This window comes from Condylura cristata, unplaced genomic scaffold (genome assembly GCF_000260355.1).
Source record: "Condylura cristata isolate star-nosed mole 26May11 unplaced genomic scaffold, ConCri1.0 scaffold00010, whole genome shotgun sequence".
In the NCBI taxonomy this organism is placed as follows: Eukaryota; Metazoa; Chordata; class Mammalia; order Eulipotyphla; family Talpidae; genus Condylura; species Condylura cristata.
In genome coordinates, this window is record NW_004567111.1 from 50,909,803 (window position 1) to 50,934,330 (window position 24,528).

The window sequence follows — 24,528 nt, forward strand, 5'->3', positions numbered from 1 at the left end:
AGCAGTGCATTTCAGTTTATCTGCTGTTCTGTGACCCGCTCTGTCTCTGGTGAGTCCTCACACTGCCCCTGCACCTCTGGTCTGTGCCCCAGTTCTGTATGCATAAATAAATAATTAAAAAAAAATGGCACAAGGGACACAAGACCAGAAGGTAAATGAACATAATGGAGAGTCCAGAGTCAGAGCAGCACATTTATGGCCTCCTAATGTGTGACAGACATGCCCCTGCAATTCATTGAGGAGAGGGTGGTCTTCTCAGTGTTTGCAGGTGGAACAATTGGATATCCAGATGGAAAGAAATTAACCTTGGCTGTCAGCTCATACTCTGCACAGAAGTAAATTTGAAGTGTAGCATAGGCTTGATTTATGACTATGGGAGTTTATGAAAACAATAGTTTCTGTAAGAAAATGCCATGGATATTTTCACATTATCAAAGCTATTTATAAAGTTCAAAATACACAATCATTAACGGGCTTCTTTTATCAAAAGAGACACCAGTAGATGGAGAAAACCCGAATCATAGCCTGACAACAGATATTTGCAGGCTACGCACCTGACAAAGGACTCTATATATATGGGACTTTACAAACAATTCAGAGAAAGACAAACAACTCAAGAAAGGTCATTTTGTTTCTCATGGGTTGGAAGTGAACCTCTGTCAACCAGAGTGGCAAGTTCTAGAGTCAAACACTTAAACAGGCCTGGTTCAGGAGCTAGGTCCACCACTGACTACCTCAGGGACAGTGGGTAAACTAACATCTTTAACTCATTTCTTCATCTCTAAAATGGGAGTGATGATAGTATTTATCCCCAGAGAGCTATTTTAAGGGGGTCATATATGTAACATGCTTATGCCTGGGGAATTCTTATTATTATCCAATTAGAGCATTCATTATCCAGAACATTCCAGTCTTAACGTGTTTGGCATATTTTCCTTATGTCTGCAATTGTGTGCCTCTGCCACTGCTTCAGAGGAGGGAGAGAGAATGATGGAAGCACCAATCTCCAAATAGCCTCTTCAAGACCTTTCATTTTAATATGGTTCAGCTTGAAATTCCTGTTCTGAGAAAATGTATGATTTGCTTTTCTCATTTGAATGATTTCTGACAATTTATCCTAGAAAGCTGTCCTGGCAGCCATGTTGGAAACCATAATGGGGAGAATTCCACAGTGCCAGCTGCAGCTGATACCCTTGGGTCTGTGTGGGCAGTGTCTCCGCAGGCTGGGAGACTCCCTGAAAATCTCGGCTCAACCAGGCCCCGACAAGCCTCCATAACGATGGTACCACAGAAGTGCTTTTTACAGATCACAGGCATGACCTGTGCATCCTGTGTGTCTAACATAGAGAGAAGCCTGCAGAAAGAAGATGGTAAGTGATCTGCACACAGGTAAACTGGGGTTCTCTGTGTAAACTCAGTCATAAGTGGGGTGCCATGTGCTCTCGATAGTCTCCCTTGACTGCATTTATCAGTGGCCATGATAATCTGGTACCAAGTTCATTAATGACAGTGTAGAGATTTGTCTAACATTCTCGGACATTTGGCATTGCTCTTTAAGATGTATTTAAGTTGTTTGAGATAAAGTGTATTCCTGTGTAAGTTAGAAATCCAGTTTAAAGGTCATGGCACATTCTGTGAGTAAGCTCTTTGATTAGCCTGTCCTAGTCATTGCCCTTGTTTTTCTCTTCATATCCCATAAACTTCTATCAAACAATTAAACAGCATGCTTCTTGTGAAGTTCTAAGTTCAAATATGCTGGCCTGTTATCCTTACAAACCATAGAGTGATGTGGAAATGGCAGCATTTTGTCCTCTAGTGCTGACTCTTACACTTGAAAGTGCAACAAAAGCCTGCCCTAGTTATTTATTTGGAAACTCTCTTAACAGTGACTGGATCTCACCACCAGGGTCACTGCAGTGACTCCAGGTGTCTTTCTGCTTAGACTCCTTCACCCTGAGAATCAACCCTACATTGGGATGGCACATCTCGCCCTACTCTGGTTCCCTGTGCACTAAACTCTTACTGACTGTTCTCAAATGGAGGTGCTCAAGGAGAGTTCCTTTGTCACCTGTGAGTTGACTCCAGTCTGAAATCTCACAGTGCTTGTGTTTCTGCCCCTCACTTGAATTCCTCATTTTTATTCCCTATGGCATCCTTTCAAAAGCTCATCATTCCTTCCATTTATTTCAGTGAGGTGTTTTTCCTCTCCCTTAAACCAGCACAGTAGTGTCAGCAAGATAATTTGTAGCAATTTTTCAATCTTGAAAGTCATTAAGAACTGAAAAAGAGTAAAATTACTTTTTCTTTATATGAAAGTATCCAAACAAAAAAGTGCATGGAAAGTTAGTTGGTACCTGCAGACTACATCTCTTGCTTTGAGGTGTGTCTACCCATCAGTATCTTTCTAGAGCTTGCCTTGAAATGGTCCCCAGGTCTGTAACATAGGCTTTATCCTGGAGATGGATGGATCTATAGAACCGTGAACCCACCACACCCACCCCAGACCCACTGAATTACAGCAAGGTCCTCAGCTGGCCTGTATGCCCAGCATGAGAGACATTGTTCTGAAGTAGTGATGTCCCACTTGGCTATCCATTAGAACTATCTGGGAATTTTCAGGGAAAAAGAAAAAATGACTGGCAACCATGCTAAGAGATTCTGATTTAATTGCTCTGGGTTAAGGGCCAGGCATTGTGAATGTAAACTTTCCCAGGGAGCTGATGTTCAACCCAGTTTGAGAACCACTGTTCTCAGGTCTTCTGGGGCAGACATTTTTGTATCAGGTTTAATTGACCATGTCATCCCAGATGTGTGAACATGTCATCACAGCTGTGACCCGATGGTTTCAGGTATCCTTTCCGTGCTTGTTGCCTTAATGGCTGGAAAGGCAGAGGTTAAGTATAATCCAGAAGTCATCCAGCCACTCGAGATAGCTCAGCTCATCCAGGACTTGGGCTTCGATGCAGCAGTCATGGAAGACTATGCAGGCTCCGATGGCGACCTCGAGCTGATTGTAAGTGTGGTGGCTGGGTGGATGCGGGTGCCGGGCACAGCAGGCCTCTGACAGACTGCAGGTGTGTTCTGAGGGAGCACTCTGTGGTCAGCCCACTGCTTCTGCTCCACGCATCCTGTTTGCTGTCGTCATTGGCGGTTTTGTTTTCCTTTGAAAATAATGACAAACAGTTCGTTTTCGTGGAGGAATGTCAGTTATATTAAAAAGTAATATAGTGGATACCAGTATATTCAGGGCCTGAGGAGGAAGAGGAGAAAAGGGTGTGATGAAAAGTCATGGAATTGTCGGTGGAAGAGCAATTAAAAATGTTGCCTGAATTGGGTTTGGTGGTCTGAGGGAGTTGATCACAAACACATTCCACAAAACTGGAGGGAAGCTGGAATGCCAGAAGCTCGGGAGGGCATTGTCGCACTTGTCAGTGCATTCAAAGATGGGACTTGTTGGGAGGCAAAGGGGTATTAAGAAGGTGATTGTTGGGCCCTCCCTGGTGGCGCAGCGGGTAAATGCAGCACTAAGAAGCTAAAGTCACTTCAACATGAGTTCGATCCCTGACCCCAGAGGTGACCCACATGGCGCGGCCAGACCTCTCCTGACCTGCCCGCTGCTCCCCTCAGCAGTGTACTTCGTCAGTCACCCTGTTCTGCTCCCTGCTCTGTCTCTGGTGAAGCCCCTCACCGCCCCTGCACCTCTGGTTTGCACCCCTGTTCTGTATGCATAAATAAATAAATCTTTAAAAAAGAAGGTGATTGTTAACCAGTGTGTCCTAGTCCTCAGTCATGAATGCCGGAGTGGCTGGGGTGGGGCAGACTGTCGTTTCCTGCTCATGTACTCTCACCAGCTGCGTATGTCAACAAGCCAGTAAAGACAAGGTATTACTAGTGTTTTGAACGTGCTGGGTTCACAAGCATTTCTGCACAAAGCTCTTTTGTGTAAATAAAAGGAGACTTAGATAAAACCCACAAGGAATTGAGTAATGTTCTTTCGCTGAGGTAAAAGGGTCTTTTATTTCCTTGCTATGTTTAGTCACTGCCATTGGTGATAAGTAAATGTTTGAAGAAAAAAGTACTGAGGACACCAGTGGCATTTTGAGCTCCCGATAAGTGGTGTTATTTGCAGAGCAAACCCTTTGCTTTGGTCAGGCCTCTGTGTGTGTGGAGGGCAAAGTGTAATATTCACCAGGTTCCAGCTCAAACCAGCCCATGACAGGAGCAGGGCCCCAGGTCATGGGGCCATCTCTACCTGCTCAGACTACCACTGTAGGGAATCTCTGACTCAGAAAAGGGAAGCCTTGTTTGTATTTATTTTTTTATTTATTTTGAACTAAGCAGTGTCAGTAGTTATATTATTCTCATCTGCACAGACATTGCGTGTAGGCATTTCTGGCTGTGTTTCATTAGTGTTCTGGACCACTGATACTTGGGAGAGTGGATTGTCTGTTTTGTCCGATGCACATTACAGGGATGGCTTGTCGCACCTGCAGCTCTTTTCGCTCACATCGAGTGAAGTAGCTTATACTGGGCTTGCATCCTTGCCCTGTCACTGTACGGATAATCATAAAGATCACCTCATGAGGTACTCAGCAGTGGTTCTGAGAAGAGAGTCAGTTCCAGGACATCAGCTTCAGATTCCACCTCTGCCCCATCTGGACAAGTTCCCAAACCCTCGGTGCTGCAGTTTCTGAGGCCTACCCAGTAGGGTTGGTGTGAGCAGGACAGTATACTTGTGGCATTCTTAGCACAATTGCAAGGGTGCAGAATTACGTATTATTATTGGGGTGACTGTAAAAGTAAAGTGAGAGCTTTGTTGCTCTCTGGAAATATTTGTGGACTTTATAAAGCTTGGATTGCATTGACACCTGCTAGCAGGTAAATGCTTCATCTGTGTGATGGTCCTCCCTTTCCTGTCTTTTCCTGGGGTCCCAAGCCGATGTGAATGTGTTCTGATTCAGACAGAACTCTTTGATTTTGAGGTATTTGATGCTGATTTCAATCTGAGCCCCAGTTCTGATTCAGACAGAACTCTTTGATTTTGAGGTATTTGATGCTGATTTCAATCTGAGCCCCAGTCCTGTCATTCTGATGTTTATTACCCATCACTGACTTCCTGTCAGTACTTTTTAGTTGGGTGCTCAAGAGTCTTTGTGTGGACCCTACCAACAGGGAGGGCATCCTGTGCATACTGTGTGCGGCCACGCCTGACTTGGGTGGCTGGCTGAACCCTACAGCTGTCCTGCCTTTTGTCTCTTCCCCATGTTTCTTCCTATTGGTGCCTTTACTTCACCTGCTAACACCCTACCCATACTTTGGGGCCACTTCAAATTCCATCTCTTCCACGAGTTACTTCTTCAGTCCTTTCCTCCTGTTGGTAATGAGGTATTGCTAGGTCATCCTCGGCATGAGCAGAGCCCTGCAATGGGGAGGTATTAGCTAGATCAAATGCCAACCACCTTTGAGATCATGGAAAGTTTTTCGGATCAAAGAGTTTTGCAGAGTTTCACATCCTTTCCCCTTTGAGGTAGAGGAACTGTATGTGTTATTACCTGAAGTCCTTGATGAGATGAGAACTGAGACAAAGAATGTGAAGTCACTTGCAAAAATCCATCAGCAGAACCTGAAGTCAGGTCTCTAGCTGTTGCTGTCTGTGTCTAGTGATTAGCTGCGAGTCCTGAAGTGACCTAGGGAAGAACCACTGTTTTATATCCCTGAAACTCCTGAGGGACTGTTTGAGGTAAAAATTTTGCAGAGGGCATGGAAATGAATGCCCAGGGCCTTGGGGAGGCTGTTAGGGAAGGAGCAAGGGCTAGCAGCTGCCTGTTAGGCTCACTTTGGGCGGTGTGCTTTGGATAGGCACCTCTGGATCCTGGGTGAAAGATTTTTGTCATTTTTTATTGCAGGTCACCGGGATGACCTGTGCTTCCTGTGTTCACAACATTGAGTCCAAACTCACGAGGACCAATGGCATCAGCTACGCCTCTGTGGCCCTTGCCACCAGCAAAGCCCATGTGAAGTTTGATCCTGAAATTATTGGTCCACGGGATATTGTCAAAATTATTGAGGTATGTCATTCATTCCCAAATTATACCCACTTAAAAATAGTGATACATAGTTACTGTACAAAAATGAGAAAATGTAGTTGTACAAAAAGGAAATAAATGAGAGTTACCTAAAAGCTTTCAACTTTTCTGTGGAAATAAGGTGAATCATATACAGTGAAGGTAAGAAAATATCAGGTAATCTCAGAAGGAGAATCAGTGACTGAGTAAGAAGAAGTAAGAAGAAGACATTATTACTTTAATTTTAGATCTTTTCTGAGAAAAATTTACATGACTAAGATGCCTACCTAATTACATGGGGTTAACATGCCTGAATGTAATTTAAAAGGATTATTTATTTCTGTACCAAGTATCTATAGATCAAAAGAATGTTGGTGTTGAAAATTATTGTTCTGAGTTTTGCCACCATGCTAGACTTGTCTTATCATGGGAGAAGTTTGGTCATTTCTGCTTTGAAAAATTAATTACAATCACTTTCATGCCACTAGTTCCTTCCTTAGTCCACAGATATACTGTTTCCTTTTTAACACCTATATGATACCACACCAGAGGAGGATGAGCATCAGTGGGGACCTGAATGGGTTAAACAGCCCAAACTGTACCAGATTAACTTCTAAAAACTAATAGCAAGGAGAAAGGATGTTTAAGGGCAACAGTTACTTTTGAAATTGCTTAGGAATGAAACATTTTGTAGCAACTTGTAATAGCTTTTTTTTTTTTTTTTTTTTTTTGCTCATTGTATGTATGTGTGAGATTTAAAGCTAGATGCTCCCTATTGGATGACCTCCTAGGGCTCTCGACAGGCAGACAATGCTGCTGCTGCCGTGTCTCAGTCTCAGAGGCCAACAGCATGACTTCATTAGCAGATGACAAAAGATCCCCAGAGAGGTTAAGTGACTTTGCTCACTGGTACGCAGCTAGCAGGTTAAGAAGTGACACACAAACTCAGATCTATCTCCAAGCTCAGTCGTTTTTTCTTTCTACATACATGGATCTTGCAGAACAGTAGTAACACGGGGTTGATGTGACTGAAAGGCAGGCAGATGCTTTAATAGTTGGGAGGTTCAGCCGTACCTTCGAGTGCTTCTTGATTACCCTTATTTACAATGTCCCTGCTGGACTCCAGCCGGCCTGTGGGTACAGAACCCTCTTTATCCTTGTTGGAGGAATTGTGTGATATTTGACCTCCTCCTTTCTTGCATCTCTGGGGCATCATTTCCTAATAGAATTGGGTCAATATTAGTTGTGAAATGATTTGTCTTTAGACAGTTTTAGATATACTTTCCTCATCATAATTTTTAGTTTTTGTGTAAAATCCCTATACTGGTATTCTGTGGCCCTCTCTTTATAATTGTGCTGATCAACAGGACACTTCCTGGCAACTTTTCCTGTGTATATTTATAAAGGGTCTCAGAGTCTCCGTGATCAGATCAAATAAGGCAGAGAGGGCTGGGACAGGGCAAGTGACACAAAAATGTGGTGGGTAGAAGGAGCCCAGGTCTGCTGCAAAAGAAGCCTGTGCTGGGAGCCTGGGCACCCGACAGCTCATCTGGCTCTTCTGCTAATGCTGTGACTTTGGGCAGCCTATTAACTTTCCCTCCAGTTTCCTCATGCAGAGAGTGACTGATAAAGCACCTCACCATGCCATATTTGGCAATTTCTTAACCCCAAAATTCAGAGTTTATTGCTCTACATTTTACTACTCTATAGTTTTGGTGCCTGAGAAGTTACTTCCCAGAACTGCTGCCTTTTGCTGAGAGAGGGCACAGGACTGTCACCCCTTCCTGGGGTGGTGATATAGTCTGTAATCATAGATGATGCTGAATTAGACAGGATTTACGTAGGATGATTGGGAGAAAGATGTCATGAGAGGAAAAACCAGTATAGTCTCAGAGGTACTTACAGATTCTTTCTGATGTGTAAAGATGTAAACATTCTTTCTACCAGTACGTGTTTTAATCAAGTGCCTTCCTTCTTGTTTCCCACCCCTGTCTTTTTGATAACAAGGAAATCGGCTTTCATGCTTCCCCGGCCCAGAGAAACCCCAACGCTCATCATTTGGACCACAAGGTGGAAATAAAGCAGTAGGTAGAACAGAAAAGATAAAGTGCAGCTCTTACCCAGGCGTCTTGCTCTTCCCGGGTTGACTCTGCCTCATTCTGTGTTATTGATGTCCCTTCTGCCTCTGGTTCCCACAGCACCTTCCACTTGGATTAGTTGCCTTTACTCTGTGATGTTCACCCTCTAAAACTGTTGTCCAATGGAACATTGTGCGACAACAGACATATTCTTTATCAGTATTGGTAGCCATAGCAACTGAGCAATGAAGTGCTAGTATGACTGAGGAAGTGAGTTTTTTATTTCATTTATTTTTAACTAATTTTAAGTCATGAATAGCTAGCTGATGGCTAACAGTTTGGGCAGCACTTAAGTTGGGTAAAATGAAATGTGGATTATTTTTTTTTTTCTTTTACAGTGTTTAACACTTTATTAGAATGGATTCCAGAGGTAGGATCTGAAGAGAGGAATCATGGCCAAGTGGAGGAAAATGTGGCTTGGGAATCAAGGGACTTGGGTTCACTCATTGTTTCATTTGCTGTTTAGTCATTCAACAATCATAAAGCTGCTCTTCTGTGTAAGGCACTGTGCCAGGTGCTGGAGACAAATAGAACTTCATCTCTAACTTAAAGGGACCCATTCTCTGTCTGGGAAAGAGTGATTTAAGTGGCTCAAGTGGGCTCTGAGGAGTCAGCAAAAATGACAAGCAGGGACACATGATTTGTTCTTTGAATCTAAAGAACAGCCAGGCTGAGCTGGGGGTGGAATTCCTTCAGAGCCTCATGTGGTTGCTGTGACTGGCATGTTGAGAGGACAAGAGGCACTGGCAGGAGAAACCTCTGTCAGCCAGTTACGGGCTAACACTCAGGACCTGGGGCAGCAGCCTGAGAGTGTGTGATGTCAGCCTTGCAGGGAGTGGCTTTCGGACCCTATTTGAGGCACCTTAGAACTTCCATCACCACTTGGTTGGGATGTCGGTAGAGGTGGAAGGCAATGTGAAACCACAGGTGTCTTCCTTAACCCCCAATTTCAAACTCTGGGGTTCATCAAGGTAGCGTCACTGTTCTTACTGACTCAATTTAAGTTATAGCTTAAAATTGAATGCATAGAGAAATTTATACTAATAAAATAATGCTTTTATCTGCAATTTTTGGGTAAATCTGTGTAAGATTGCATTTTGTAAAAACATCACTAGGCAACCATAGGCTGAACAGGACAAACCTTTGTTGGGACTTGAGTCTTAGTGTCTAGACCTCGGTTGCCTCACCTGAAGGTTGAAGGTAACGTCCACCACGGGCCGCGGCAAATGCTGGCTCCACACCTCTCTGGAACATCCTTGCCATGATGTTTAGATTTCTAGATGGCGTCAGAGAGCCTTTCTTTCATTTTAGCCTTTGGGGATCTGCTCTCAGACAGGTGACAAAGGCAAATCTTAAAGTGAGATCACCTGTAATCCAAGTGGCAGGCAGTATCTAATGTGTCGGTGTTGCTGCCTTCCTTTCCAGGTGGAAGAAGTCTTTCCTGTGCAGCCTGGTGTTTGGCATCCCTGTTATGGGTTTAATGATCTATATGCTGATACCTAGCAGCCAGCCCCACGAATCTATGGTCCTAGACCACAACATCATTCCAGGACTCTCCATTCTAAATCTAATCTTCTTTATTTTGTGTACCTTTGTCCAGGTGAGTATCAGAAAGGGGCAGCCCTCTCCGCTCAGGCCTCAGGGTGGCCAGCAGCGCACATACTTTGTCCTCTTGGGCCAGGCCCGGCTCTCCAGGGTGGTTGAGGTGGCGCTCCCCTGACTTGGCTCAGTCAGTTGCTGCTTTTTCTGTTTTTCGACCAGCAGAGGGGGGTATCCTCTAATATGGGGGACTAGAAAGGACTGCTTTCACTGAACAGTTAATTGTAGGTGCTTCAGCTTTCCCTGAAATAGCAGCCACTTTGCTGCAACGATCAGGGAACCTGTTTTTCTCCAATTTGCTTAGTATTTAGCTGGTGGTCACAAACTGCAGCTGGGCCACCATGGAGCTCATGCTTCTCTATAATGCCCTTTCTCAAATGGCAGAAATGTCACCTGAGGATGGTATATGATTTAAATTATAATTGAAAAAATACAGGCCTCTACTTTAACTTCTACTTTGGGGGCAATATGAAAGGAACCAGTGATGTTTCTGATGGGCAGTATGCCGGTCTATATTTTAAAATATAAATCTCCTAACTTAATGTTAGAATGTTTGTTTAGGACTATCTGGGGGCAAATATCTTTAAGCTGATTTTTTTTTCCTTTCTGTATATTCTTCTTAATTGCAAATATGATATACATTTACAGTGAACATCATACCATACTGAAGTAAAGGCAGAAAAAGGGAAGACATTCTTTAACTAATCTTATACTGCCTACAACCCGGCTCATTCTTCCAGGTTAACATGGTGTTATCACCAGTTGGGTTTTCATTTGTCCAGACCCTCACCTATATAGAGGAAAATCCAAGTTATGTGTGTATGTATGTATGTGTACATGTTCACATAATATGGACACAGACTTCTGTCATGGGACTGTGCTAGATAGACTGATTTATAACTGGCTTTTCACTTAACCTCATACTGTGGGCTTCTTTGATGCTTGTCATTTATAGATCCAGCACTCTCCTTTGGGATGCCTAGCTCTGTCCACAAAGCAAGTGAACCATGATTCACCTCACCTGTTATTACTGTTACCCTACTGGTATCCTACTGGTGGACACTGAGGTTCTGTCCATGGGTTTTAAAGGTCTCCCTGCCTTGGGTCATCTTTTCCCATGGCCAGTAGCTGTCAGGATCAGGAACTACACGTCAAAAAATAGCAATTATAGAGGAGACCATCATGTGTGTGAATCTGGAGCATTCTCGCTCCTGAAGGGCCACTGTTCTGGTCCTCCTGGAGGTGTGTACCTGCTTGTCACAGTCATGTCCCCTCGACCCCCTGCCCACACCTGTCTTCCAGTTCCTCGGTGGGTGGTACTTCTACATTCAGGCCTACAAATCTCTGAAGCATAGGACAGCCAACATGGATGTGCTGATCGTGCTGGCCACGAGCATCGCTTATGTCTACTCCTTCATCATCCTGGTCGTGGCCATAGCTGAGAGGGCTGAGAGGAGCCCTGTGACCTTCTTTGACACGCCTCCCATGCTCTTCGTGTTCATTGCCCTGGGGCGGTGGCTGGAACACGTGGCAAAGGTAACTGCAGCTTCAGATTTATAAAAGAGCCCTTTCTTTAGTAATACGAACCTTAGTTCAGTTGAACACCATGTTTAGAATTACTAATTACGTACCATCTAGAGAAAGACTTGAAGAAATGTGAACCCTCTCTGTAATTAGATGTTCTGGTCTCTAATCTCCAAATTAGTGACGACGTCTGAAATCCCAGCTAATTTGGTTAATTATTTAAACTTTTGTTCAGGTGCAGTGTGTTATAGAAAGAAACCTGGATTTCAGGCCATCTCTTAGAACATAACTGAGTCTAGAAGCCCACATTTATACTTTAGGTTCATGCCGTTTTTAACACCCTGCCTTATACCCGGTATTTTAAGGTAGCCTATAAAATAACTCAGGCCCTAAGAGAAATTGGAGTGATCCCAGGTGAAGACAGTAATTCATAGAACTTAATGGCCTGGAACATTCAGTGTGGGGAGGACACGGCTACATGAGTGACACCCATTCTGGGGGGGCCTTTGACATGCAGTGAGGCTGTTGGGGGCAGCTGCTTTCTGCATTGGCTTTCTCTGATCCTGGCCTGTGAATGTCAGTCTGGTTTGCACACACCAACTGTGACAGCTCTTATTTTGCATTCTGGTTCTTTCTTAGAGCAAAACTTCAGAAGCACTTGCCAAACTCATGTCTCTCCAAGCCACAGAAGCCACCGTTGTGACTCTTGGTGAGGATAACTTAATCATCAGGTGGGTTAATCTCATCAAAATCCTTGGTCAGTTTATATCAATCTGCACATCGGATCCCCACTATGTACATGACACTAAACCTTGTAAGGGAGAATGAAGACATGTTCTGAAAGAGCCCTCCTCTCCATCCAGTTAGGTGGGCAGGGCATTTATATACTAAAAGGTAAGGGAGAGTTCAGGGTGAGGTGGTCAAGTGACCAGTGAGCTGTACAGATGAGGAGTGTTCCAGAATTTAGTAGAAGAAGGCTAGTGGTGGTGAGGGAAGCTTCTTGGAAACATGGATCACGACTTCACCCTCCTTTGGAAGCTTTGGGGAGTTCAAACAGGCTGGGAGATAAAGGCTTCAATCTGCCAAAGTATAAAAATGAGAGTAGCATTGTTTTTCTTCATTAACTTGACAGATAAATTAATGATAATTATTATCATTATCTTTGGAAGTTACATGGCATTTACTATGAGTCAGGTATGAAAAATGTGATGAAGAAGAACTTGTTATTACAGATGAGGTAACTGCATTTCAGAGAAGCTAAGCAACTGATCCAAGGACGTGGAGGTTTTAAATAATGAAATTGGGATATGATCCAGGCTGTTGGTTCAAGTCTCCAAGTTCTTAATTCTTGTGTATACTGACTTTTAAAGCACTTTAAATAGCATTGACTTTTTTTTTTCTTTTTAAACAAATGAAGGCTTCTGTATTTCCCTGGTCATATTCTATGGTTATTTATAGACCTTTTTCACATGCCTGAACTCTCTCTGGCCCCACCACTTTCCTCTTTAGCCTGTGATCTCACTTCTGATTACTGAAAATAGGGACCATTAGATGGAAAAGCCATCAGTTCCCTGTCACTCAACCTACAGAACCAACCTTCTCTACTGTGCTTTCTTCTGCCTGCCCTGGTAGGAGAGTTGTCTCTCTGCTGGGCTTGTGCTCAGGAGCCTTTTTCTGTTGATTTCTCATTCATCTTCAGTGGCTCTGTCTCTCCTGCATCTTACCTTCCAGTATCACATACTCTCCAAATGCTTCCCCCTTTGAGACAAACCTTGTGCCCTGTCCCTCCATCTCTTGCCATTCCACACACTGTTGCCACTGTTGCCACTGTTGTCACTGCATGTGCGTGAGAGGTGGCCTCTGAGGGCTGCTTTGTTGAGTACATGAAGTGGTGGCGAGACATGAATGAATGAAGTTAGTGAGGCACAGGCTGACCGCAGCAGTACCACCAGCTTTTGCCTGGATGCTGGCTTTTAAATAACACTCAGAAGTTGGTAGTATCAGCTGAGATTTGAGAACTACTGCCTACTAGGTACACTACTTAACACTTCACATAACTTACCTAACCGTGATAAGTAACTACCCTGTAAGGTAGGTGCTGTCATGATCCCCACTTTGTTAGGAAGAATCTAAAGCTCAGTGAGGTGAAGTAACTTTGCCAGGTCCGTGGCAGATTGGGACTGAAGCCCTGGAGACACAGAACTACCCTCTCAACCACCCCTTTATTGCCTTCCTCAGCGGACCAGTGTGCCACAGCTAGTGGCATTTGTGGGCCCCAACACCCCCAACTGCTTTGCTGGCTCTGCAGTAATTTTGTATCTGGGTTGTTTTCTTCCTTATAAATTGATGACATGCATACTTCTGAGGTATAAAAGCATTCACCTCAGGAAAGAGTTACAGGCTGCTGCAGTTCTGCTCTGTCTTTCATTCTGAAGTGCTTCTGATCGGGTGAACCACCACGTGGGCTACTCACAAGGAGACATGCACCTGTCAAAGGCACAGGCCAGATGACCTGCTGAAGGAACATGTGGCTGCCTTAGGCATAACTCTGTTCTTCTCCAAAGAAGGTGATTGATTCGGGGCTGTGGACACTATCAGCCTGGCTATTAATTGTTATAATGGGGAATACCATTTTTAAGCTAGGAGCCAGGAGAACAGAGTTCATCCTGATTTTTCCTCAGATGGTTGTATGTTTGCATCACGTTAGCTATGTTTGTCAAACAGGGCTGGGGGGTCTACCCCACCTTCCTGAGTAGGTGCTCCAGCTTCTGGGAGGAGTAGGGCCCTGGTCATATCTGCTCTCCCAGGGCAAGGCTGCTGGCTCCACCCCCTGAGGAGTCCTCTCTGTAGCATGAGGTGTGCGATGTGGCAGGGCCCCCAGTCAACCTTTACCTCCTGCAGGGCCCTGCATTCTGGGCAGCTGCTGGGTGTGCAATAATAAGTGGCACTATCTGAAGGCCTCCCAAGGTTCGTTCTTCAGCTTGTACATATTGGTGAGACTCAATCCTGTATCTCCCTCCACTAGTTTGCTGGAGACACCTCTCCTTCACCCAAAGTCATGGGTAGTGGAGCGTCAACATGTGAGCTCAGTTTGCCGAGCCTTGCTTTCTTAGTGACTGCTGTGGGCTTTTTCATGGACTTTATGTTCACCTCACTCCTTAAATATGAGTGATTGTTGGGGTTTCAGTGCTGGCCCTGTTGTCTTGGTGTGTCTTAGGCACATCTCTTCTCCCTCATTTCTTCAGACACCCAGGTGTGGAGGTGATTTTCAAACCTACCTCAGACCTCGATGTTCCTCAGCCTGTTGGACTCTTTCTCATGGGTGGTTCACAGAAACTCAGAGTCAGCCAGTGTGTGACCTTCCCATCCTCTCCCCTTCCATATTCTGCCTCTTTCCCCTAGCCCCTGTCCGTCTCGGATGGCCCATCACATGCCAGCTCCAGGGTGAAGCCCTGGGCATCTGCCTTCCCCCTGCTGCGTACACCAGGCTCCATCCTCTGATTCTAGCTCAGTGACCTCTCTGCCCCTCCTACTGTCCCCACGCTTGCCCAGGCCACCACTCTCTCTCTCACCTGAAGTACAACAGACTCCTCATGACCTTCTGTTTCTAGCCTTGTCTCCCTCCAAATATTTTTCCACATTCAAACCAGAGATCTTTTGAAATCATAGCTCTAATTGTGTTACTCTGTAGCTCAAAATCTTCCTGCAACTCCCTGTTGTCTTGTGTTCTTCTCTTAATGGACATACATGATTCTGTGCCTGCCTTGTATGTGTCTTAAGTTGTTTCTTGTTCCGCCCTTCTTCTGTCAAATCCCAGCTGCCTGGGAAAGAGCTTCTCTTCTCCCTGTGCCTCTGTGCACACGTCATTCCTCTTGCTGAACACTTTTCTTCCTTCCATTTTCCATTTCCCTTGTCTCCTTGTTCTTCAGGTCTCAGCTAGGATGTCAGGTCCTTTCCTATTCCCCTACCTGGCTCATTGCTCTCAGTGTTCAGAAAGCCCAGTGCCTCTGTCACCTGGGACTTAATAAACATGGTGGTGCTCAGACACCTATGAGTTGAATGAGTGGCACAACTGTCAAATGTTGGAGAAATAAATTACACTCGTGTGTAAATAAACTCATGTTTATGACATAAAAGGCCTGCAAAGCCTGTTCCCCGGTCTCCCACATTGAAGTCTTTTGTTTTTTTTATAATTGGGGAATCAAAATTGCAAGTTATTTCTAGGCAGTGGCCATTCTCTTATGTTCTTTCTTTGTCTTTTGGCTTTGTGTTAGATGAGGAAAGAGAACAGAGAAGAGGGGACAGGTGAGGGAGAAACACTCAACGCTAAAGAAATGCCAGGGGACACTCTCTTTCAGTGGAGTGTGTTCCTGTAGCTGGCGTTCTGTGTGGATTTAGCTTCTGAAGAAGAAATGCTGCTGGGAATTCCCCAGAAAGAACCACTGTGTCTCCCATGAAGTGCTTTTCACCTTAAATTAAGCTCATTAGAGTAAGAAAGATGTGATTAATTCAGATCAAAGGAGAGATTCAAAGTTAGATTAGGCAGGATTAGTGTTACTAAAGATTTCTTAGAAAGGCACTCCACTGGATGAGTGTGCCAAGTGTCACCCGATGAGCGAGCATTTAGAGCTAAGCAGTTAGGTTGTGGGGGGTGGAGGGGAAAGGCTGCCTGTCTGCCCTCTGAGTCCTCTTTTCTGAAATGAGCAAGTGCTTCCCCAGACACAAGCTTCTCCTGTCATGCAGAAACCTACCTACCTCTGTGGGAGACTTAAAAAGAAGCAGAGAGTATTCTCAAGATGCAGGGGTCTCCCTGTCTCCTGTTTACCACACTGCCTTAAGCAGAAGTAGACTCTGGGACTCATGTGCCCACTTTCCCTTGAAAGAGCTCTCTTTTTCAGCACTCCTTTTATTTTATTGTGGCCATTATTGAACTTGCATCTGTCTGCTTCCTGCTCTCTGTAAAAACAAACCTGAGAGGAAGGCTCCTCTTTGTCCTGTTCGGAATCCCACCCAGCCCAGGGTCTGTTTCAGCATCGGTATTGAAAAGGTCCACTAGGTGATAGCCACCCGTATTCCCTGGGCTCTACCCGTACATCAGGGTGTTGCTGACTGACCGTTAAACAAGCATTATCTCAGTTAATCCTGGGAACAGAATCGCCATTTATAAAGGAGGACTCTGCGGCGTTGAACCGAGTTTGACCCAGAGCACATGCTGTCCTGTGACCGGCCAGCACCATGGACCCCAAACGCCTGAGGTCAGGCGCTTGCCATGCTCACTGCTGTGTCCTGGCATCTGGCACGCTCACAGGCTCACGTGGCACTTAGTCTCGGGATTCTGGCGACGTCCAGAACAGCCTGTGTTCTCAGGAACCTGCGGGGAGGTGGTGGCGTGGTAGGCACAGATGGGTCTTCATGCTCAGACAAGTCCTTGAATCCTCACTACCATGCAGAGGATGCATGGTAATTTGGAAAGAGAAAATATTAAAGGAGAAAATATTTTAAAAGAGAAAAGATGTAATATTTAACATCTCTGTCTACATGCTGATTCCAAAGTTTGACACATTTGTACACGGCAACACTTAAAGAAATGGGCATGGGTATTTGATTAGATGCCTCTCCTACAAAATCTATTGGCTTTTCCTTAAATGGGGGTGATCACCTATAGGCTTTGGGGAAGATTCAGTGAAATAAAGCAGAGAAAATAGTAGCGTACCTGTACTCAGTAAATGTTTAATTTCCCTTCTCAAGTAAGATGACTTTTTGTATACTCCTCTTCAACTTAGCTTAGATGGAGTTGTAGAATAAAAGGGATGTTTGAACAGTCCTAGAACCCTACTTGTTCTCCAGGCCTGCTCTTCTTGCCCAGGCTCCCAGCCAGGAATGGGTCGACCCCAGGCTGCAGTGGCAGCACTGAGTCCCGGCTGCTAGACAAGTTGCTAGACAAGTTGGTGTCTACCTGATGTGCAGACAAGTAAGCGAAAGGAGGCAGGTTCTTGTTTAGAGAAAGAAAAGGTTTCTTAAGGAGAAAGAACAGAAACAAATTGTGCCGCAGGTGGAACGTGGTCAGGGAGGGACCAGAGTGTCGTACCTCACGGAATACAGACCTTCTTTCCCTAATTATCCTAAAGCCCCACCAGTCTCTGAGTGAGTGGTTAATTCTAGTGGTCTCACTCACTGTCTTAACGCCTCTGTGCCCAGAACTACTCTCTGTGTCTCAGCTCTTATCTTAGAGTCTTTCTTCTTTATGCCCTTGTTTGGAAGGTCCTGTAGTCCCTAGTCCTGGGGTGTGTGATTATCTCCTTTGGAATTTGTTGCTATTATCTCTGGCGCCTCTTTCAGCTCCTGAGGCCCCTCCTTGCGCTGTCCCTAAAGCTGCCTCCTTATCCTTGCCATAGGATGCACTGGCTATTCTGCCTTGTTCATGAGCGCCTGTGACTTACAGGGAGGTGAATGAGGATTTGTCATGCTGTCAGAGAGATGCTCTCGAAGCCTGACGCCCCCTCTTGCTTTCTCACTCTGTCCCTGTCTTTGTGGGGCCATCCCCCCAGCAAACAGTTCACAATTTCCTATCTTAACTCCCCTTCCCTTTCACAGCACTTCTTTTAAAAGTGGTCCTGGCTGCTCTCTCCTTCCCCTTTACCGATTCTCTCTTAGCCCATTCCAGACCGGTTTCTGCCTCCATGAATTTTTGACATTGTTTTGGCCAAAAACATCAAATAAATAAATCTGACTATTGTTTTGGGGCTTTTTTTTGTCTTCATGTCAGCCTCTCACCAACATTTTTCCTTTTTCTCTCCCTCTTAAATTCTTTTTTCTTTATTTTTTACTATATGCACATCCTAAGTGATGAGTTTCACATGTATTTGCATCTGTGTGGCAGTGTTTCCGGCATTTGGTTCCCTGGAAGTCTCATCCTCCCCTTTTCCTGCCATGTCAGTGACTGGCCCTCCCACCTGTTTATCCTCCAAATCTTAAAGTGCCCCAGGACTGAGAGCTGGGCCTCTTTTCCATTTTTACTCCTAGGTAAGCTCATGCCATCTATATTGGGCAACTTTCCGATGTGTATCTCGGTCTCTGACCTCCTCCCTCAGCTGACCATCTTTTCAAGTCCCTACCTGACTTTCTACGTGGAAGTGGTGTAGGCATCTCAGACCTGACTTGCAGAGATCTTCCTCCCGTCTCATTCCTCTCCCATCTCAGCTGCTTCTCTGTAGTTGTCTCCTTTTCATGAAATGATGTCTCCATGCACCCACTTGCGCAAACTAAAAATTATAAGTCTTTGATGATTTCCTTCAGGGGCCCATTGTATTTGCTCATCTAATTCATATACGACCTAAAAATATCTTGAGTTTTTCTTCATCTGTGGCCCATGCCTTTGCCTCCTCTTTCTCGTATGGCCACAACAGCTTGACTCCTCTCAGCTTCTCTTATTGCCCCTACAGTCTATTCTCCTGCAGGAGCTAGTGGGGTGAATCAGTTACTTTCCTACTAAACATCACTTCATCCAAAGCCATTTCTCTGCTCTGCAAGATCTGACATGTCAGACCCTGGCTGCCTTCTAACTTTTTCTCAAAGACATCTTTCCTGCCTTCCCCAGGGCCTTTGCATTAGCTGTTTTCTCCCTTGAGTTTTCTTTCTCTCCCATGTTGACGTCTGTTGTTATCTAGGCCTCAGTACACATGTCATGACCTGAGAGAGGCCTTTCCCATTTCTCTCTTCCTCCCTACCACGCAAAGAAGCCCTCGGTGACCTCATCCTGTTTATTTTCATCATAGACCTAACTTCATACCTGGAACTATCTTGTTTATTGTCCATTTCCTTCGAGAAACTTGACTTCATGAGGGTGGGTGCTTTGTTGTCCTCCTCACAGCAGCTGTGGCCCCACTGCCTAGTACAGAGCCAGGTACCGTGTAGTTGCAAAGTAAAAATTGACTCAATCTGTAATTGAATGCATGAAACAAACACTGCTGGCGGTGTGAACTAAGCACAATCTCACTAGTCCAACAGTTTGCCTAGAATCTGATGTGGGGGGACAGACCAAGAGGGTGAATTCCTGTGAGTAACTTGAGTGGTATTTCTTGCAGGGAGGAGCAAGTACCCATGGAACTGGTGCAGCGGGGTGATATCATCAAGGTGGTTCCTGGGGGAAAGTTTCCTGTGGATGGGAAAGTGCTGGAAGGCAACACCATGGCTGATGAGTCTCTCATCACAGGTTAGGTGACTCACTTCGCATGCCCTTATGCGGGGGGGTCTCAGCAGTGATCAGGTCACATGAGTGCTGATTGGATTTGGCATGTGGTGCTTGTTCTCTGTTCTCCTCTAGGAGAAGCCATGCCCGTCACTAAGAAACCTGGGAGCACAGTCATTGCAGGGTCCATAAATGCACACGGCTCCGTGCTCATCAACGCCACCCATGTGGGCAATGACACCACTTTGGCTCAGATTGTGAAGCTCGTGGAAGAGGCTCAGATGTCAAAGGTAATGAAGAAATTTAAAAAATAATACAGCTTCATCTTCCTCATTTGAGAAATAATCTCAAGAATTCTGCAGAATGAGGCAGACTTTTTTGAGGAGAGATTAACTTGTCAGTGTTGTTAGTGAGGGAAATAAGATTTCTGTGCTTGTGGTGTTTGTTTCCTTGTAGATAACAACTCCCCTTTCTCTTGGTGTTTTGTTTCTATAGGCACCTATTCAGCAACTGGCTGACCGGTTTAGTGGATATTTTGTCCCATTTATCATCATCATTTCAACTTTGACGTTGGTGGTATGGATTATAATCGGCTTTATCGATTTTGGTGTTGTTCAGAAATACTTTCCTGTAAGTTGAACGCTTTGGGCAGTATGGTTACCATGTTAATAAATAATGTATTGCCATTAATCCTGTTCTTTCATGTCTTCGATTCATTGGACTTTAATTACCCATTACATTTTATTTACTTGCTTCACTTATTGGCAGCAAAACCTTAGCTAGGGTAGGACAATCAATCACTGTACTTTTTACTTTCTAGTTAGATAATTTGAGACTTTCATTTGCAAGTGACTCTCAGTTGTAAAGAGGAAAACATTTACATTATATAGTTTTGTCTGTTTCTGAGATTATGGCGCACACAAAAAAGATCACATCACAGTTTCAGTGGCACAATAACATCAGTTAACAGATTTTCAGGAAAATATATATTTTGTTCTCTATGTCCATCAATTCTATCTCCAAACTCACAGCTTCCTAGGCAATGCTAGTAGCTTTTTAATAATTATATATGTTTAAATATTATACATGAGGCAATGGACTAGACATGTTTGCATTTAAAAGGTGGATGAAGAATACTCTTAGGAAATAAAGTTTTATCAAACATAAAAGAATTGTGAAAAATGCAAAAGCTTTTCTGCTGCAGATGTAAGAACTGCACCCATCAGTGATTCTCAGTTGGGAGTGATTTTGTCCCCCCAGAGACACTTGACAGCATCTAGAGATATTTTTGGTTGTCATCACTGGGGAGGAGATATACCGGCATCCCTTTAGTGGGTAGAGGCCAGGGGTGCTGCAAACATCCCACAACTTGTCAGTCACACCCCACAACAGAGAATGACCTGGCACTGTCAGGGGAGCTGTGGCTGAACAACCTTGATTTACCTAAAAAGCTTAGGACCTACTGAGGCAGCCTGGTGAGTGGAGCAATGTTTTACCTTATTTTCAAAAATATCTCTCAACCAGCTAATCTAAAGTGTAGTTTATCATAGAGCCATACAATAAGAAACTGTAACTATGGAATGGATCATTATTTTTCTTTAAGAAATACGCTACCCATAATTAAAATTATATAGTCTTAGGATATACCTCATTTAATAGGATGTCCTTTTTTGATATTAGTTACTCCCTCAAATTTCTTATTTTAAAATGAAAAAATGTCCAAATTAAATACTTACTGATACCTAAGGAGGCCTCAGTGCTTTTAAGAGTAACCCCTGACTGTATCCCTAGAATTTGCCAGTGGCCATTAAGATACCCAACTGCCTGAAATTTCTGCTTTTGTGGGAAAGCAGCTGATTTGCATGTGGCTGTGGGAAGACTCAATCCTAAATAAGAATGTGTTGCTTTTTGCTATTCCCTGCCTTTTCATCTTACTTTGGGTTTTTTTGTTTGTTTTTTATCTGCAATATCAGGGAGGATGCTGGCAAATGAGGTACTGCATGTTCCTTTAAGATATTTTTATCACTCTGCTATATAAAATCATTTGTAGGGACCATGTTCATGTTAACCTCTAGGAGTCCACCCAATCTCATCTGAATGCCAGGTTTTATTTTGACAACAATTACTGGGTTTAAAGATATACATGCACACACACACACACACCATCTTTATCTAAAAATTACATGTTAAACTGCATGTCTCTACCTAAGTCCTGCTGTTCCTATGACAATGAAATGACTTTAAGAATATACTTTATTTTAAAAATTGTTGTTTTAGAAACTTCAAAATCATAGAATAAACTGTAATTAAAGAAATTATGTTCTATATTTTTGATTTAGATACTATGCTTTTTACTATAATTAAATGAATATAGAATTTCTTGATTGTAAACCAGAGTCGTCAGCCATTTTGAAAAATAAACCAAGATAATTTAAGTTGTTGGAATCAAATGATTAATACCAAGATATGCCCCTAGGAAACTACAGACGAGACACAGATTTTGTTTGTTTGGGATTTACAAAGAAAATAATAGTGAAAAACAGAGGAAAATAAATGTGGTTCCAAATCTCAGAAAGTAACTGTTCTTTCCACGTTGGTAAACATCTATCTAGTATTGTTCTGAGGCCATATGCAGATAAAGCAGATCATTTTGTAGTAATTAAATTATAGCATATGCCATTTTGTACTTCTTTTTATTCAGCAATGCTAGCATCTTTCCATGTCAGTTAGCATATACATCATCTCAACAATTGCATAATATTCCATTTTGTATACCATACTCATAATTTAATGAGCTAGTTCCCTATTGCTTGTTTCTAGTTTTTTTATCATTACAAAGAACACTGTGATAAATATCCTCTTTTCCCAACTGTGTAATTATTACTTGATTCCTTGCAACCATCATTATTTAAATGTTTCTATACTAGTGACTAATAAATAACGATAATACATTCATGACAATTTCTTAGACACCTCTCCTGTGCCAAGTGTTGTACTTCATATATCTGTGTGTCTGTATGTGTATTATCTCAATATTTACTTTTTACAATAATTTGTGAGATGGATATCTTTATCTCCATTTTGTAAGTGATAAAACAGACACAGAGAAGCTATATTACTGTCAGAGCCAGGATATAGACCTCTGTGGTCCAATTCTAGAGTCTATGCTGTTTCTCCCTATCAGTGAATTTTATGTGACTGTGCTTATAATGCCTTTCTCTGAGCAATTCCAGTAGGGTCAGCTTGGAAAACTGCAGTATCACCAAAGAGAGCAGAGTACTTCCATATTTCCCAAACCCACTCATTATGCCATTCAGGCCCCACTGCCCGCACCAGAATATTCTTTTTTTTTAAATTTATTTATTTATTCATACAGAACTGGGGTACAGGCCAGAGATGCGGAGGGTGAGAGGATTCACCAGGGACAGAGTGGGGAGCAGAACAGGCAGATTGACGAAGTACACTGCTGAGGGGAGCAGCGGGGAGCAGGGTCAGGAGAGGTCTGCCCCGTCATGTGGTCACCTCCGGGGCAGGCGGGGATCGAACTCATGTGGAAGTAGCTTTAGCTTCTTAATGCTGTGCTTTAACCCGCTGCGTCACCAGGGAGGGCCAGAATATTCTTATATGATCAGAATTCTGTGCGATTCCTCATATAACTCCACCTGCCTCTGTCGCTTTCATCTTTTCAGATCCCTAGCCAGCACATCTCCCAGGCAGAGGTCATCATTCGGTTTGCATTCCAGACATCCATCACAGTGCTGTGTATTGCCTGCCCCTGCTCACTGGGCTTGGCCACGCCCACAGCAGTCATGGTGGGCACTGGGGTGGCAGCCCAGAATGGCATCCTCATCAAGGGAGGCAAGCCTCTGGAGATGGCCCACAAGGTTGGTTCTGTACTGCGGTGCCCCCTGCTAATGGCGGGGAGACAGCTGGCATGGTTCTATAGCTGTAGGCACTACCTGGTTATTACTTTTTTTAAACTTGGAGAGTCCTAATGGAAAACCTAATAGAAAAGTTTAAGCTGCATATTAAGGGAAAAACCTAAAAGAGTCACTCGATAACATTGTTAAGTAAAACAAACACTAGGATGATGGTGATGATAATAGCAGCAACATTAACAGTTACAGAGTAAATGCTTTATTAATTGGTTAAGCCTTAACAACAACTCTTTGAGGTGGGTGCTTGTTATTCTTATTTTACCGATAAGGGAACTGCAGTAGAAATCGGCGAGGTAATTTGCAGCTAAGAAGCCAGGCTCCATGCCTATGTATGTAGTCCAGAGACCAGTACTGACTCTGTGTTCCCGTGATTATCAGAGAGGTCCTGTGACTTTGGGGAGTAGAACAGTGAGCAGCATTACTAATGAAGGTTCTTCCTTTGATCCAACATACCAATCCCTAACCTCTCACCTTTCCATTTATTTAGATGACTTGTTGAGCCTTTACTGTGGGTGGGTCCTGTGCTAGACTCTGGCAATGGTCTCAGTCTGTGGCTGCCAAGGTGCTTATGATTTAGTAAGACAGAAAATAGTCACTCAGCAACACATACTATGAGCGTGTGCATTGTGTAGGCAGTTTACAAGGGACTTAACTTAGACTTGTATGCATTGGACTGGGGTGAGAGGAAGAAATTCAAGATTAATTTGAGACCTGACAGCTGAGCAAGAATTGGCCAGTGCACAGAGTTTGGGGTAGAGCTAAATGCCTCATCCTAGTCTCCTCCAGTGGGGGATCATGGACTTGTTCCTCACAGTTTCATCCCCAGCATCTTGCCCAGTGCCTGCACTCAACAGTTATTTGCTGAATAAATAAATGAGATACCAAAAGAAAGTCATACAGAAATTGACAGGAGATGAATCTTGGGGACAGGAGGGAAGGGAAAGTTAGGCCTTGAAGGTTTTATAGAAGATTCAGAACTTCACCCAAAGAACAATAAGGAGGGTGTGAGGTATCTGCATAACTAGGATATGTGTTGGAAATATCATCTGGCTGCAGAGTGAGGGCTGGATTAATAA

The 24,528-nt window shown here is 43.8% G+C and overlaps 1 protein-coding gene across 3 annotated transcripts in view; it reads left to right on the forward strand.

Moving 5' to 3' along the window:
• Positions 1-24,528, forward strand: part of ATP7B (ATPase, Cu++ transporting, beta polypeptide) — a 65,587-nt gene that overhangs the window by 30,373 nt on the left and 10,686 nt on the right. For all 3 annotated transcript variants that reach the window (XM_012723351.1, XM_012723353.1, XM_012723352.1), the window contains 11 exons: positions 1,122-1,370; positions 2,850-3,013; positions 5,907-6,068; positions 8,073-8,149; positions 9,629-9,803; positions 11,105-11,338; positions 11,966-12,057; positions 19,411-19,538; positions 19,650-19,804; positions 20,010-20,144; positions 23,204-23,398. In XM_012723351.1, the coding sequence (XP_012578805.1) occupies positions 1,122-1,370; positions 2,850-3,013; positions 5,907-6,068; positions 8,073-8,149; positions 9,629-9,803; positions 11,105-11,338; positions 11,966-12,057; positions 19,411-19,538; positions 19,650-19,804; positions 20,010-20,144; positions 23,204-23,398 (1,766 nt within the window). The remainder of the gene's footprint in view (positions 1-1,121; positions 1,371-2,849; positions 3,014-5,906; positions 6,069-8,072; positions 8,150-9,628; positions 9,804-11,104; positions 11,339-11,965; positions 12,058-19,410; positions 19,539-19,649; positions 19,805-20,009; positions 20,145-23,203; positions 23,399-24,528) is intronic.